Source organism: Salmo salar, chromosome ssa29, assembly GCF_905237065.1.
Source record: "Salmo salar chromosome ssa29, Ssal_v3.1, whole genome shotgun sequence".
In the NCBI taxonomy this organism is placed as follows: domain Eukaryota; kingdom Metazoa; phylum Chordata; class Actinopteri; order Salmoniformes; family Salmonidae; genus Salmo; species Salmo salar.
In genome coordinates, this window is record NC_059470.1 from 19,397,501 (window position 1) to 19,412,614 (window position 15,114).

Consider the following 15,114-nt stretch of genomic DNA (forward strand, 5'->3'; position numbering starts at 1 on the left):
TGGAGATGGGGATAGCTCCACTATCGACAGAGAGGCCTCCCAGCATCGCAGAGCCCCAGAAGCCCCCACCTCAGGCAGCCAACACACCCAAGGACATGTCTGCAGGTAAAAGGAAACACACATTAAGAAACACACATTATCACTATGAGTAACAGTGCCTTTACCGAAGTGCCTATCTCAGTACCTAGTTCAGTAACTTTCAGTACCTATCAACATCTTCAGCCAGCTCTTAAGGCCTACAGTTGAAGTCGGAAGTTTTCATACAGTAAGGTTGGAGTCATTGAAACTCGTTTTTCAACCACTCCACAAATTTCTTGTTAACAAACTATAGTTTTGGCAAGTCGGTTAGCACATCTACTTTGTGCATGACACAAGTAATTTTTCCAACAATTGTTTACAGACAGATTATTTCACTTATAATTCACTGTATCACAATTCCAGTGGGTCAGAAGTTTACATACACTAAGTTGACTGTGCCTTTAAACAGCTTGGAAAATTCCAGAAAATTATGTCATGACTTTAGAAGCTTCTGATAGGCTAATTGACATCATTTTAGTCAATTGGAGGTGTACCTGTGGATGTATTTCAAAGCCTATCTTCAAACTCAGTGCCTCTTTGCTTGACATCATGGGAAAATCAAAAGAAATCAGCCAAGACCTCAGAAAAATAATTGTAGACCTCCACAAGTCTGGTTCATCCTTGGGAGCAATTTTCAAACGCCTGAAGGTACCACGTTCACCTGTACAAACAATAGTACGCAAATATAAACACCATGGGACCACGCAGCCGTCATAACGCTCAGGAAGGAGATGCGTTCTGTATCCTAGAGATGAACGAACTTTGGTGTGAAAAGAGCAAATCAATCCCAGAACAAAAGCAAAGGACTTTGTGAAGATAGTGGAGGAAACAGGTACAAAAGTATCTATATCCACAGTAAAACGAGTCCTATATCGACATAACCTGAAAGGCCGCTCAGCAAGGAAGAAGCCACTGCTCCATAAAAAGCAAGACTACGGTTTGCAACTGCACATGGGGACAAAGATTATACTGTTTAGAGAAATGTCCTCTGGTCTGATGAAACAAAAATAGAACTGTTTGGCCATAATGACCATTGTTATGTTTGGAGGAAAAAGGGGGAGGCTTGCAAGCCGAAGAACACCATCCCAACCCTGAAGCACTGGAGTGGCAGCATCATGTTGTTGGGGTGCTTTGCTGCAGGAGGGACTGGTGCACCTACAAAATAGATGGCATCACGAGGGAGGAAAATGATGTGGATATATTCAAGCAACATCTTAAGACATCAGTTAGGAAGTTAAAGCTTGGTCGCAAATGGGTCTTCCAAATGGACAATGACCCCAAGCATACTTCCAAAGTTGTGGCAAAATGGCTTAAGGACAACAAAGTCAAGGTATTGGAGTGGCCATCACAAAGCCCTAACATCAATCCTATAGAAGATTTGTGGGTAGAACTGAAAAGCGTGTGCGAGCAAGGAGGCCTACAAACCTGACTCAGTTACACCAGCTCTGTCAGGAGGAATGGGCCAAAATGCACCCAACTTATTGTGGGAAGCTTGTGGAAGGCTACTTGAAACATTTGACCCAAGTTAAACAATTTAAAGGCAATGCTACCATATACTAATTGAGTGTATGTAAACTTCTGACCCACTGGGAATGTGATGAAAGAAATAAAATCTGAAATAAATCATTCTCTCTACTATTGTTCTGACATTTCACATTCTTAAAATCAAGTGGTGATCCTAACTGACCTAAGACAGGGAATTGTTACTAGGATTAAATGTCAGGAATTGTGAAAAACTGAGTTTAAATGTATTTGGCTAAGGTGTATGTAAACTTCCAAATTCAACTGTATGTGTATGTCGGTCTGCCTCTCTTCGTGTTGGCATGCATGTGTGGCATTTGTGGAAGTCATTGTGCAAACTAGAGGGTGTTAGGGTTGGGACGTTTCCCGTATTTCCGTCAGTGCACACAAGGGGGCAATATTTCTTTCCAAACGTTAAAAAAAATTCTAACAAAGTACTAGCGAATTACCATAGCAGACGCTAGCTAAATGCTAACAAGCGCAAGTGAACATAAACAAATTGCAAGGATAGACACCCCAGCTCAGAAAGTTGTACAACTATCTAAAAAAAGTTTGCTACATGCACAAAACAAATATTAGACTGCAGGGATCTTGATCTAGGAGGGGATTGATGGTCTCTGCTGTAACCAAGAAGCTTGATCACCACTTGCTAACTTGCCACTTAGCTAGCAAGTTAGCAAACGAAATGCATAGCTGGAGCCCTGAGCTGGACAGAAATTATTTGTCACATCTTAGATAGTTAAACTTTTTAGTTAAAATATATTTAGCTGGCAAACAGTAATAAGGTTCAAGTATAACTTGATCACCTCTCTTGCGCTGCACAACACTGGATCGTCACATCACAAAAGCGCCTGTTTGCTTCTTGCGCTCTTTAAGAAAAAACATACCATGTAACTGGCTCAATCAGCTACTTTGGGGAACTGCTTCATAATGAAATAAAATGCAACAGGCGAAAAATAACACAATCTGCTTTATCTTTTAATACTAGTCCACAAGTTCACTGCAGGTATTTCTTTAACAATTATTTCCCCCAATTTCTTTTGTATACAGTGCATTTTGTTATGTTACTGCCCTGTTCTAAAATGTATTAAATGGTTTATTTCCCCTCATTAATCTGCATATAAGCAAAACAAAAACATTTTTTTAGAAATGTTTGCAAATGTTTTACAAATAAAAAACAGATATCACCTTTACATAAATATTCAGACTCTTTACTCAGTACTTTGTTGAAGCACTTTTTACAGTGATTACAGCCTCAAGTCTTCTTGGGTATGACGCTACAAGCTTGGCACAGCTGTGTTTGGGGAGTTTCTCCCATTCTTCTCTGCAGATCCGCTCAAGCTCTGTCAAGTTGGATGGGGAGCGTCGCTGCACAGCTATTTACAGTTCTCTCCAGAGATTTTCTGACGGTTCAAGTCCGGGCTCTGGCTGGACCATTCAAGGACATTCAGAGACTTGTCCCGAAGCTACTCCTGTGTTGTCTTGGCTGTGTGCTTAGAGTCATTGTCCTGTTGGAAGGTGAACTTTCACCCCTGTCTGAAGTCCTGAGCGCTCTGGAGCAGGTGATGTGTGGTACCTGGTTTCCTCCAGACGTGACGCTTGGCATTCAGGCCAAAGACCTCAATCTTTGTTTCATCAGACCAGAGCTGTCATGTGCCTTTTACTGAGGAGTGGCTTCCTTCTGGCCACTCTACCATAAAGTCCTAATTGGTGGAGTGCTGCACAGATGGTTGTTCTTCTGGAAAGTTCTCCCATCTCCACAGAGGAACTCTGGAGCTCTGTCAGAGTGACCACCAGGTTCTTGGTCACCTCCCTGACCAAGGCCCTTCTCCCCTGATTGCTCAGTTTGGCTGGGCAGCCAACTCTAGTTAGAGTCTTGGTGGTTCCAAACTTCTTCCGTCTAAGAATGATGGAGACCACTGTGCTCTTGGGGACCTTCAATTCCCCAGAAAAATTTCAAAAACCTGTTTACCCTTTGTCATTATGCGGTATTGTGTATTTTTTAATACATTTTAGAATAAGGCTGTAACGTAACAAAATGTGGAAAAAGTCAAGAGGTCTGAATACTTTCCAAATGCACTGTATGTAATGTATATATATTTTTGGGGTTGGGGGGGGGGGTTGACAGTATTGAAAATTATACCGTGGGTATTTCAGAATACCTCTCTATACGGTACCCCGCCCAAGACTTGAGTGTTGCCACAAATCCTTACATGCCGATGCCATCTGTCAACCCCAGCCCATCCCCTCACCCCACTTGTCTCCTCCACATAGTCTCATCCCAGTGCCACCTCCCCTTGCCAGTATACCCAGTGGCAGCCAGCCTTTACCCCTTCTCCATATCTCATGTTCAGTTAATGAGGTCTGGGTTTTGGCTGAGGGCTTATGGGCTTAGAGCAGCGGGGGGGACCCCCTGTGGGGCTCATCACCCAATCCGACCCCCAACTCCGCTCCTGTGTAGAGAATCCTCACACGGGGCACCTATATAACTTTTGTACTATTGCCCTCTCTTGTCCACTGAGGGGTGCTATAGCTAGAGCTGTGGCTGCCTCCCTCCGCTCACTGGGTCTAGCCCCTGCTGGGAATACCCTACACTCCATTAGACCTCAGATGGTATAGAATACTGGATGTCATCATGTTGTTGCTATTGTCACATAGCATTCCCATAACATCCCAGGGGCCACATGGCTATAGCACAGCTGAGACCCAGTGTTATGCTACTACACAGTAGTTCAGGGGTCGGCAACAGGCGGCCCGCGGGCCAAAACTGTCCCGCAAGTGTATTTTTTGCCCCCCAAAGTGTTTTGGGAATTAGATTTTAATTTTTTTATCTGTTCCCAAGTATTCCCACAAATAAAAAATTAAAAAAGATATGTGAGATGTGATCATGTCTCAATGTATGAAATTACTGTTATTTTCAAATACAATCTCTTTTTAGTCTTAGTTATGGTCAATTTGTAGTGTGCAATGTATTATAATTATGTTCTGGCACGCCGACCATCCACTCCGACAAAATTCGTCCCACAGGCTGAGTCTAGTTGCCTACCCCTGCAGTAGGTGGTTCCACAAGCATGTTTGTGTAGGAATAGCATTTAGCTGTGTGTGCGTGTGCGTGTGTGTGACTAAAGGCACGCAGCACAGTCTGGTACTGAATAAGTTATAAGCTGCAGACCGATTGGAAGCCTGAGGCTGAAAGATAAACTTCACAGGCGTCAGTTCAAAACGCTGCCTGTGGAGTATTGACTCCAAACTCCAGAGCCTGTCTGTGTAGAGGAGTCATTTAGAGCTCGATATGGGGAAGCTCATTTGATCAGTACAATATCTGAATGCACCTTGCGTTCGTGTTTACCCCTGGAAGACTCCCCTGCTAGTGAAGGGGGAAAAAGGGACCTGCTATGACTCACCGACCATCTCTTGTCAGAGACACTCATGGGAAGAATAACAACTACAGCAATAATTAACAAACAAAACATCCTCTGCTACAAAAGTCATGAGGTATTTATGTATTACAACTAAGTCGGGGTTATGCTGAGTGTCTCATGTATAACATTAGCATAGCACACTAGCTAAGCGTGTCTGCACTGAACGGAGTTGTGAGGGCTGGGAACCTAGTGGAGCAGAAGTGCTGCAGTGACCTTATATGTGCCGAACAGCACCATCGTGCTGCATTAGTCATGGAGTCAGTCACACCCCTGGAGACCTGCAACCTGTGGGCTCTGGGGATACTGTACCACGCGCTGGTTCGGTACTTGAAGTGAACCACGACGGCGACCAAGACATTCTGTTGCTGTTCATCACAGGACCAGATTCAACAGCTCCCCAGAGCATTGAGGGAGCGGCTCTAAGTGCTCCTGCATTGTCTCTCATCGCTGCTTTAACATACTAGGTCCGTTTCTGTCATGTGGTGCTTGATTAATGTAAAATATGAAAATATGATAAAGAGATGCTCCATTTGGAGTTTCGGTATTCAAAAGGCTAGAGAGACAACTGGGGCAAAGTGGCCCAGCCTTACTGGGTAATCACTTCCTCTAAAACCCTTCCTCCTTCCATTCCTCCTCTCCTCAGAACCGCCACGGCTTACCCGTGCAGCTTGGCAGCATGGGGCTCTAGAATTGAACTAGCTAGAATGAACAGTTCAGGAAAGGAAACAATCCCATATTAATCACAACACGATTTACCTTAAATGTAATGTCAAAATGTAGATTTCCACCTAAGCAGCATACCCAAAAGTAATTATTTACAATGACAGGGCCCTAAGCAATACCTACTGTAGTAATGCTTTTTACCTTTCTGTTAAAAATAGTCGGAAATTGCTGAGGTGTATTCACTTTTGAGGACACCAGTTCAAGTACACAGTACAGATACTGTATCATAAAAATATAAAAAATATCATATACGATTTCTTTCCTATTTAACAAATGTAAATATTCTAAATATAGTAACAATCAAATGCTAATTGACTTACTATAATATTTGATCTTGTTTATCACTGTAAAATAAAAGTCATCATACTTCGTGACAGTACAAAATTGGCACCGTTTCATATAACTGACGACAGAGCCTTTTCAGCCCAGCGACATTCAAATGTCGACTCGTTACGACTTCAGCTTTAAGCACCAAGTGATTTTGTCCCTCTGTGACCAAGAGAGTGGGCTAGTTTCAATTCTGCAAAATCGTTTGGTATTGTTTCATGTTGAGAGCTCTAAATCCATATAAGAACACCACAGCAAGATGAGACTGGTTTTGCTCCAATCGCTAGTCTCCCGTTTCATATGCCGTATTGTAGGTGGAGCTGCAAGGTTCACAGGAAATGTATCCTTTGTCTGGATAGGCCAGAAAATGTGGCATGTCGCGCCTTATTCAAATGAGGTATCAGAAGCGGGACAACCAGAGCCTTCACAGAGTGCACAGCAATTAATGTCGCACCGTTCAGAGCGCTCTGTACGCAAACATTTCAATGCCTATACTGTACTATACAACTGTGTGGTCTGAGCCTGTTTCTGTGTACTTGACCAAATTGCTGTGTTTGTGTCTGTATTTGCTGAGTTCAATCACCTACTCACTATGAAGTAAACACAGCTTTCTCCTCCTCCTAAAATCTCATTCAGTACACCAGCATGTCACTAGGGTAGCACGGAGTCAGCAGCCAAAAAGCCACAGTATTACCAGTCCCTCAGCGGGACTATTCATTCACACAGGGGTTACTGAGGCAACGGGCCAATGAGGATGCATGAGTGATTTGACAACCATGTTGCATTTTGAGTGTTCAGTGGCAAAATGAGAAATTGCAGCTCGTACACTACCAAAGTTCAGTTATATTGAATGGACCGTCAATAAGCGTCTACAGCTGTAAAGATGTACACAATGTCTGTTACTACTCTCATTTCTTAGACTGCATTGTTGAACTTGGTTTTGTTTTCAAAGTAAGTGAGCCCTTTGAAGTTCACGCTTTTGTCTAGATGAGAGAGACTGTATGCATGCTTTAAACTCTCTTCCCTCTTCACACACGAGGTGCCCTGGGCGATGGCTGGCCAGACGAGGCTTGCATTCCCACCGACCTGCCATTCACCCAAAACGTCTCCACGGTGATCAGTCGCCATGCCAGCCACCTGGCGGCCAGCCCCGAGGACCGCCCTGACTCTGGCTGGCCCCACCGAGAGGCCTCGGCCGTGGGGGAGGAGCGGGAAAGCAACGAAGGAAACGACCGCAAACAACAGCAGAAGAAGAAGAAGAAAAGGAGGCCCCGGGATGATGTGTACGACCTGGTAGAAAACAGGGGCCACCCGGAGGCTCAGGCTGAAAACACACCCCTGTCAGAGGGCCACCACAGGGTCTCCCCTCGCAAGGACAGGGACAGGATGGATGGAGGCTGGGAGCGCGAAGAGCCAGGGAGAAGTGGAGGCAGGGGAAAGAGGGGCAAGAGCAGGAAGAAGCTTCCAGAAGAGTGGGGAGTCACAGCTGAGCCCTTCGTGCCCTCTTCTGCCTCCTCTGCCAATGACCTCCCTGAAGGGCTCCCTGAAGGGGTGTTAGACCAACTAGTACCCCCCATCACCCATTCCCAGCCCCTGGAGAACCCCTACTCCAACATGAAGCTGAGTCCTGCCAGTGAGGAGTTCTATGAGGGCCTCTTCCCTCCATCTCTCACCCAGGACCTGCTCTCTCTCACAGCTCCCACCTCCCCTCCACCAGCCCTGGGCTGTGAGCTCCTGCCTACCGCCCCTGTCTCCATGCCCACCAGTCAGGGAGACTTCTCGCCCAAGGGCACCTTCCCCATGGCCTCACGTCCAGGAGACCCATTCACTGCTAGCTACCAAGACCTGCTCATGGATACGGAGAGCGCTAGCATGGGCAATGCCAAAGAGCCTTTCTCCACAACCTTTCCCCTAGATTCCCCAGTTCATGAGTCGGGTGTCAAGGTGGTGTTTGATCATGACACCCCCATGCACGATGTCCATATGAAAAATGCCTTAAGTTTAAGCCCCATCCGCCAACCAGATCGTGGCCTGTCCCCATTGGAGAAGTTCAGTGAGCTCACAGCGACCGCTCCCCCTTTCTCCCCCTCCGACAGCTCCTGGCTCATCAATGACTCCAACTTCAACAACAACTCCTTTGAGTTCAGTGACATCACTCCAGGGCGCCCTCTACCTCTGGGCCTGGCCTTCGACACACCCAGCCCAGCCCCCCTCCGCTCCCCAAAAACCATACCGGAATATCACCCCAGGGAGGGCAAATCCCCATCACAGAATATACCCACGAAGTCCCCCTCCTCCTCCTCCTCTTCCACCAAAAGCCCCACCTCCCCGGGGTCTGGTCTGAACCCCGCTGCCAAGCCCTTCTTCCCCAGCTTTGCCGAACTCACGGAGCCCCTGGTGGTGGTGGCCCCCATGTCTGAAGGTTTGTTGCAGTGGCATGTGCTCTCCACTAGGGGGATTGGAAGATTAGAGGAGTAGACCCATACCTTGCATGGGCATGCGGCACTAAGACTGGGCTGGGACCGACTCAATAGCCCAGTCTAGACAGCCTGACTGACTAACATACAGGTTCCCTGAAAAGATACACTCTGTCTGAGGGGCTTGGCTTTTTGGGGGGGGTTGGTTTCCTCTCACCCACAAGGCACTGCTGCGTCTGGGCAGTGCTGGAGTGTTCTCATTAACCCTGTGGTGTGCTACTAACCACCACACACAGCGTCACCAGTTTCCCCGGCACTTTCTTTCATAACCAGACCTCTCTTCCTTCCTGCGGGTATCCAGGTGTCTCTGATAACAGTCTAGTGTGTGTCGACTGGACCTCCGTGATTCATCTTTGTCTCCTCTGGGTTGAATTAACATTGGTTTCCTTGTCTTCTTCTCTTTAGCTAACATTTCTTCCAGAGAGGAACCTCTAAACAGTTCTCTGGATGTTTTGTCCAAACCTCTGCAGTGCATGACCACTCTCTAATCAAAGCATGCCTGAATGAATGTACACTCCAATCAGATTCTCATTATCTCCTTCTCTCTTTCCATGTCCTGACGATTTTCATGTCCCTTTTGCCTCTACGACGGCTGCCCCAATAGGTGAGTCAGAAATCTCCTTGATCTTTTTGGGGGAATATGGGAAAATATGTGGGAAATAGGGATCAATATCTTCCTTCAAATCTACCAAGTTTCAATACCTTCAATACCTTGAATAACTCATATTAATCCAGAGAGGCCCGGGAAATACCGCAAAATCAGAAGTTCCCATTTAAAGCGTTTAAAACCAAGATCTGGTCATTATGCCAGGGTTCTCCCTTAATAAGAGGGGTGCTGCTCCACCATGTAAAGATTTAAGAGCAAGTGAAACTGATATTTAGTAATGATAAAGTAACTATCCAATGACATTGTTGTGAATTGTAAAACGGGCTGTTCACAAATTCAGCAGTGGTTCTCGACGCGGAGTGCACTCAGGATGCACAGAGCTCACCCCGAGTGTAACTTTGTAACAGCAGTCAAACAAAATTCAAATGACCAAAGTTGCTAAACTTGCCAGATAACCTCCTTCAACGAATGACAGAATATCTCCGGTATTTGGCCAAATGGAGTTGATGATTATACAGATATCAGATCATGAATAACCAAGGGATGAAGAGTGAAAATAGTTTAAATATCAAGGTATCTTAACGGGGATCAATTCTGTTTAAAAACAAAAAAATCCATATCTACTCTCATTGTTGATCACACATTCTCTACCGCAGATCTCATATGGGCAGCAAGAAACGAGACAGAGAAGCGGGTGAATTGTCATAGCGGGATTTTGACATGCATAGGCGAGAGAAGTGCTTTGATAAAGCAACCTATGGCTTACAGAATAAAGTTAGGAATTTCCATGCGAGACTGACGGGATTGGGACCGGATAGAATAATAACCTAATCCTGGACAGAAGGGAGAATTTTCCCTCATGTCTTTTTTTACAGACTGTGACAGAAATGCCTATGTAGTGAATTGTGCGTAGGCCTATCAAATTTGTGACTGTCCAAAGAGTCACAATGACAGCTCAAAGAGGCACACATTATTTTATAAGCTATACTGTAGAGGTTTCCGCTAGGGTTTATTAACTGCATTCGGGCCGTGTGTGCAGTCCGTGTCAATAATGCGTGTGCTTTGAATTCATGGCGACTTTGTTTGAATTAAATATTCTAGAGGCTTCTAAAGGCTTCCATGCAACAACCTGTTTGGATAATGTGCAATTACATTTTTTGCTAATCTGCTGCTGCGCACGTTATGTATTTTGTGAAATTGCATTAGTGACACATTGGGGAAACATTTCGTAATTTCCCAGGTCTTGTCATCATTTTTGGGGGGAAATGTGAAGTGTTCCTGGGACAGTCCCGGGATCCCTGTTACCCATCTTAATCCCTAGTGGGAAATAAATTGTGGGAAAGTCTTGTGTTGCAATGCACCACAGTGAAGCAATCTCTTTGAGACAGGGCGAGACGGGCTGAAAAAAAGTGGCTTGGGGCTGAATCCAAGGAGGTGGGGACACTAGGACAGGAAAGTGGAATATAGAATAGAATTGAGAGAGAGGTTGTTTTAGGAGACAGGCGCACTTGTTTGAGAGCTCCAGATGTTGGCTAGCACCCCTTGGGTCTCCTCTGGTGTCCTGTGTGCTCTCTCCGAAGGCCAGGAGGGCTGAGTGAAGGTTAGCCGAACCCACCATAGAGTCGCTTACATAAGCTGCCATGTTCAGGCCGAGCGAACCCCACTGGCACCTTGACTCTCACTGAGCTGAGAGGGGTGAGCACCCCAAACCCCCTCTAACCCCTCCCTCCCAGGCAACTTGCCCAGAATGCACTGCAGCCAGAATAGTGTTGTCCAATAAGAGACAACATTCAGCACACTCTCTTCTCTCGCTGCTGTTTCACAGTATTTCTCCCATTTCCCCCTTACATAATAAAGACACTGGGATATACACACCTCATCCGTTCTAGTGCAGTCATCCGGGGACGATGACTGACACTTTAACTCCACAGTAGTTGCTCAAAGGAGCAAGTGGTAAACGAGCGTCACAGTCAGTTTTTTTTTTATCACAGTTTTATTTTAAGCCGTGTGTACTGAATGTGCCCCTCAAGATACAGCTGCCACAGCCAATTAGATGCCGCCTTCACCATCAGACAGCTTTAAGTGAGCGCACAATGCCCAAACTACACACATTTATATTTATTTATTAACTTTGGCAATCTGGGTTCCTCTGTAATGAAGAGTTATGACAGTCGCGAACTCCCCCGGATTCACTTTGGAGAAATTGTCCAGCTGGGTAGCGTGTGAAATATTTCTTTATTTATGAGCGCCCCGGCGAGCTGCCAGTATATAAATACATCATGTTAACACGCAGCGTTAAAGCGCAGCTCAGCAGGCACCACTCTGATTCATTGAAGAAGCGGACAAGTAGATACAGTTTACCGTTTCATCCCGCATCACTTCCTGTCCGTGGCTTCCTCTTCCAGCTCGGTGCAGCCAAAGACTGGTTCTAATGAGACGTGAGCCCGTTATTCACCTGTGGAGATGGATAGAGAAACAGTGACGTGTATAATCAGCCATCGCAGCAGAGCCCATTGAACATCTAAAAGTGTATGGCTTTTAACAGTTGCACTCTGTTCCTTGAGATGAATAGCTTGATGTGTGAGTGGGTGGGTGGGTTTTGGGAGAGACACAGCTGTCTCTGTTGCCCCTCTGTAATTTGCCCTCTTTGCCAGTGTTCAAGGGGTGGAGCTGTGTCACTGGGGGTGCTATTTAGGCCCTGTAGGAGACAAGAGGTAAAGCTGCTGTGTCCCAGCCCATCCCTCACCCAGCATGCTCTTTCCTGGAGATGAAGGACAAGATTAGGCCAACAGCAGTGTGTGTGTGTGTGTGTGTGTGTGTGTGTGTGTGTGTGTGTGTGTGTGTGTGTGTGTGTGTGTGTGTGTGTGTGTGTGTGTGTGTGTGTGTGTGTTCTGTTTCTCATGTTTTGTTCAGTGTTTGAAGTTCAGTAGACAATTCTTGTTGTTACCCATACGAGTGGAAAAGTGCACCGTTAGCTCAGGGCAAAATCCTTTGACAGCTCAGCCACTGCCACTCAGTATCTGTGTGTGTGTCTGTGTGTGTGTGTTTGTGGGACAAGGGGTCATTCATGTGCTTTTCATTTGGGCACAGGCCAGAGATTAAGCACCTCTCAGCTTCAGTGAAGATGATTGTATTTTAACAGCGTTTTAGTTTGATTATATTTTAACAGCGTTTTAGTATGATTGTATTTTAACAGCGTTTTAGTATATCTCCAAGGTCTCAACACAAACTAGTATTGGATGTCCTCTATCGGAGTAATTATCTCAAAGATGGACTTTCACACATATGAGAGCATTTCAGAGTGTTATCATATTGACTTGGTCTTGGTGGGGTGTGTGTGTGTGTGGTGTTAGATAAAGTTAGTCTGGCCTTGCTCCCCCTCATTACTGGTCGGTTGGTGTATTTATAGACCAACCAATACGGGGCATATCCTTGCCCTCTCTAAGCCTCTCTCCCATTCACAACCCCCCACTCCACCTACCGCCTGTGACCCAATGTAATATTGATGGGATTTGTGTGGTTTAGATAAGTCGAGCATTCCTGGCCTTTTGAGGTGAGGCAGTCAGACTGTTAACTTGCCTCTGTGAATGACAACATCCCTTGGCCATTTGGGGGTGAGTGGGAGGAGTACAGCGCATTAACAGAGGTGCCAATGTGCCACCGATGTGCCCCCACAGTGTCCCCATGTCACTGTGACTGCACACAGCAACACAACGAGTCACTGGTGTTATTTTAGGGCCGCGACCCAGAACAACGAAGCTTCATAAATATTCCAGCCACCTATTTTTATCGATGGTGCTTTTCACTGTTCCTGGGGGGCGGATTTCTTTAGTAGGCCGTTGACGGATGGGATCCTAGAAGGGACAAGTGTACAGTATTAGCAGAGTTGTCCATGCACTGTGAATTGATGGGTTGTGACATGAAGGGGTAACCTATGTGATTTCACCATTGTGAAAGCCGGGACTCACACGGGTGCTGTTTTAGAAAGAGGTTATTATCAGGTAGTGGGGGCTATCTCTATAAAGGAGTATTACAGTCCAAGCCTGTGGGGTTTGGATGGAGTTTTGTTCTATCTCTGTCATATTCCTATGAGGATATGCTGGCAGCCAGACCACAACATTACACTTCTGTTATCACCGATGTGAAGAACTCATTGGATCAGAGGGGTGAGGGCGATACGGAATAACCACAGGTCCTAGCCGTGTATCAATACCACCATCTCTATTCTGTAACACGCTTTCTGATTCTCCAAAAATATATATCATACTCCATCTGTTTGGCTTTAAAAGCCTTAGTTTCTTCATTTCCTTAACCACCCGTTATAACAGTGCTAAGGTTGGGTTGGTGCCACCCACTGCTCGCTGTGCGTCAGCCACTCTAGAACAGCTGTAATTACATTGTAAGTGCTGTTTTATTTGCAGTTATGCTTGCGTCACATCACTGTCAGTCGCTTGCATATAACCATCAATCAAGAAGTCAGTCATCCAACCTATAAGGTGTGTGTGTGGGGTTTATGTGTCGCTTCCATTCCATTCTTCTCCACCAATAAAAGGGAGAGCGTGGCGATTCTTTTGAAATACCATGTTTTCATTGGAGAAGATTTGATCTCGATAGGGGGTCATGCTGAGACCAAGGTCTCCTTCGCAGACGAGCCCTGATGAGCATCTGAATGTGGAGTCATCCGTGACAGTGTTGAACGGTGGATTTTTGCCACCAGCCCTGTCCCCTTGATGTGGTGAGACAGAAGCACCCAGGTGTGGGCTCAGGGCATGTGGTTAAACAGTGAGCTCCAAAAGTATTGGGACAGTGACAAATGTTTTGTTGTTTTGGCTCTGTACTCCAGCACTTTGGATTTGAAATGGTAAAAAGTCCCCCCAATTTAGGGTAACAAAAATATTGGGACAAATTCACTTATGTGTATTAAAGTAGTAAAAAGTTGAGCTTGTGACTCTACAAACTTGTTGGATGCCTTTTGTTGTTTGTTTTGGTTGTGTTTCAGATTATTTTGTGTTCAATAGAAATGAATGGTAAATAATGTATTATGTCATTTTGGAGTCACTTGTATTGTAAATAAGAATAGAATGTTTCTAAACACTTCTACATTCATGTGGATGCTACCATGATGACGGATAATCCTGAATGAATCGTGAATAACGATAAATATAACCCCCCCCCAAAAAAAAATGCTAACCTCCCCTGTTATTGTAATGGTGAGAAGTTAGCATGTCTTGGGGGTACGGAGCCAAAACAACACAAAATGTGTCACTGTCCCAATACTTTGGGAGCTCACTGTAAATAAGGCTTCTGACACAGCCCTCATGGAGACAGACAAACCTATCCACAGCAGGGCTGCTCTGCTGCCCACTGGCCCTCAGCAACATTGCAGAGTACAGAGCGGCAAGAGTTAAAGGCTTTGATTCCTCTGCTGTTCCTCTGAGAGCGATTGTGTGTGTGTGTATTGGGGGGGGGGGTGTCTATCTGGGTGATGTCTTTTTGATCTAGCGGGTACAGCGTGACAGACAGTTGTTTGTTCACGTGAACTAGACAATGATGTGTGAATAGTGAAAATCCTTGTGGGCTTACGTTGGTTTACTAATGCTTCAAAAAGCTACACGAAAAGGTGTTTATGATTTGAAGACTACTAGAGACATGGCAGACTTGAATAAAATGGATTGTAAAGTGTTGTATAAATGTTACTCAAATGTGAATGTTGTGAAAATGGTAGGAAAGGTCAGATTGTTGATTTAATTTTTCCAGTGGTAGACAGTTATGTGCCTTTGGGGAGGGTGGGGTCGGGCTAGTTGCCATCGTAACCGAGGAGCAGTTAATGTTGCCATGGGGATGGCAACTGATGCTGAGAACGTAGGCTGAGGCTAAAATATCTTTATCAGTGACCCACACACCCAACAGTCATATATATATATACCACACACACACACACACACACACACACACACAC

General features: G+C 45.4%; 1 protein-coding gene across 11 annotated transcripts in view; it reads left to right on the forward strand.

The window, feature by feature from the left end:
* The window catches only part of LOC106590274 (microtubule-associated protein 4), a 124,093-nt gene that overhangs the window by 55,101 nt on the left and 53,878 nt on the right, over window positions 1-15,114 (forward strand). For all 11 annotated transcript variants that reach the window (XM_014181093.2, XM_014181095.2, XM_014181101.2 and 8 more), the window contains 2 exons: window positions 1-105; window positions 7,111-8,493. The exon at window positions 1-105 is cut by the window's left edge and continues 24 nt beyond it. In XM_014181093.2, coding sequence (XP_014036568.2) covers window positions 1-105; window positions 7,111-8,493 — 1,488 coding nt within the window. The remainder of the gene's footprint in view (window positions 106-7,110; window positions 8,494-15,114) is intronic.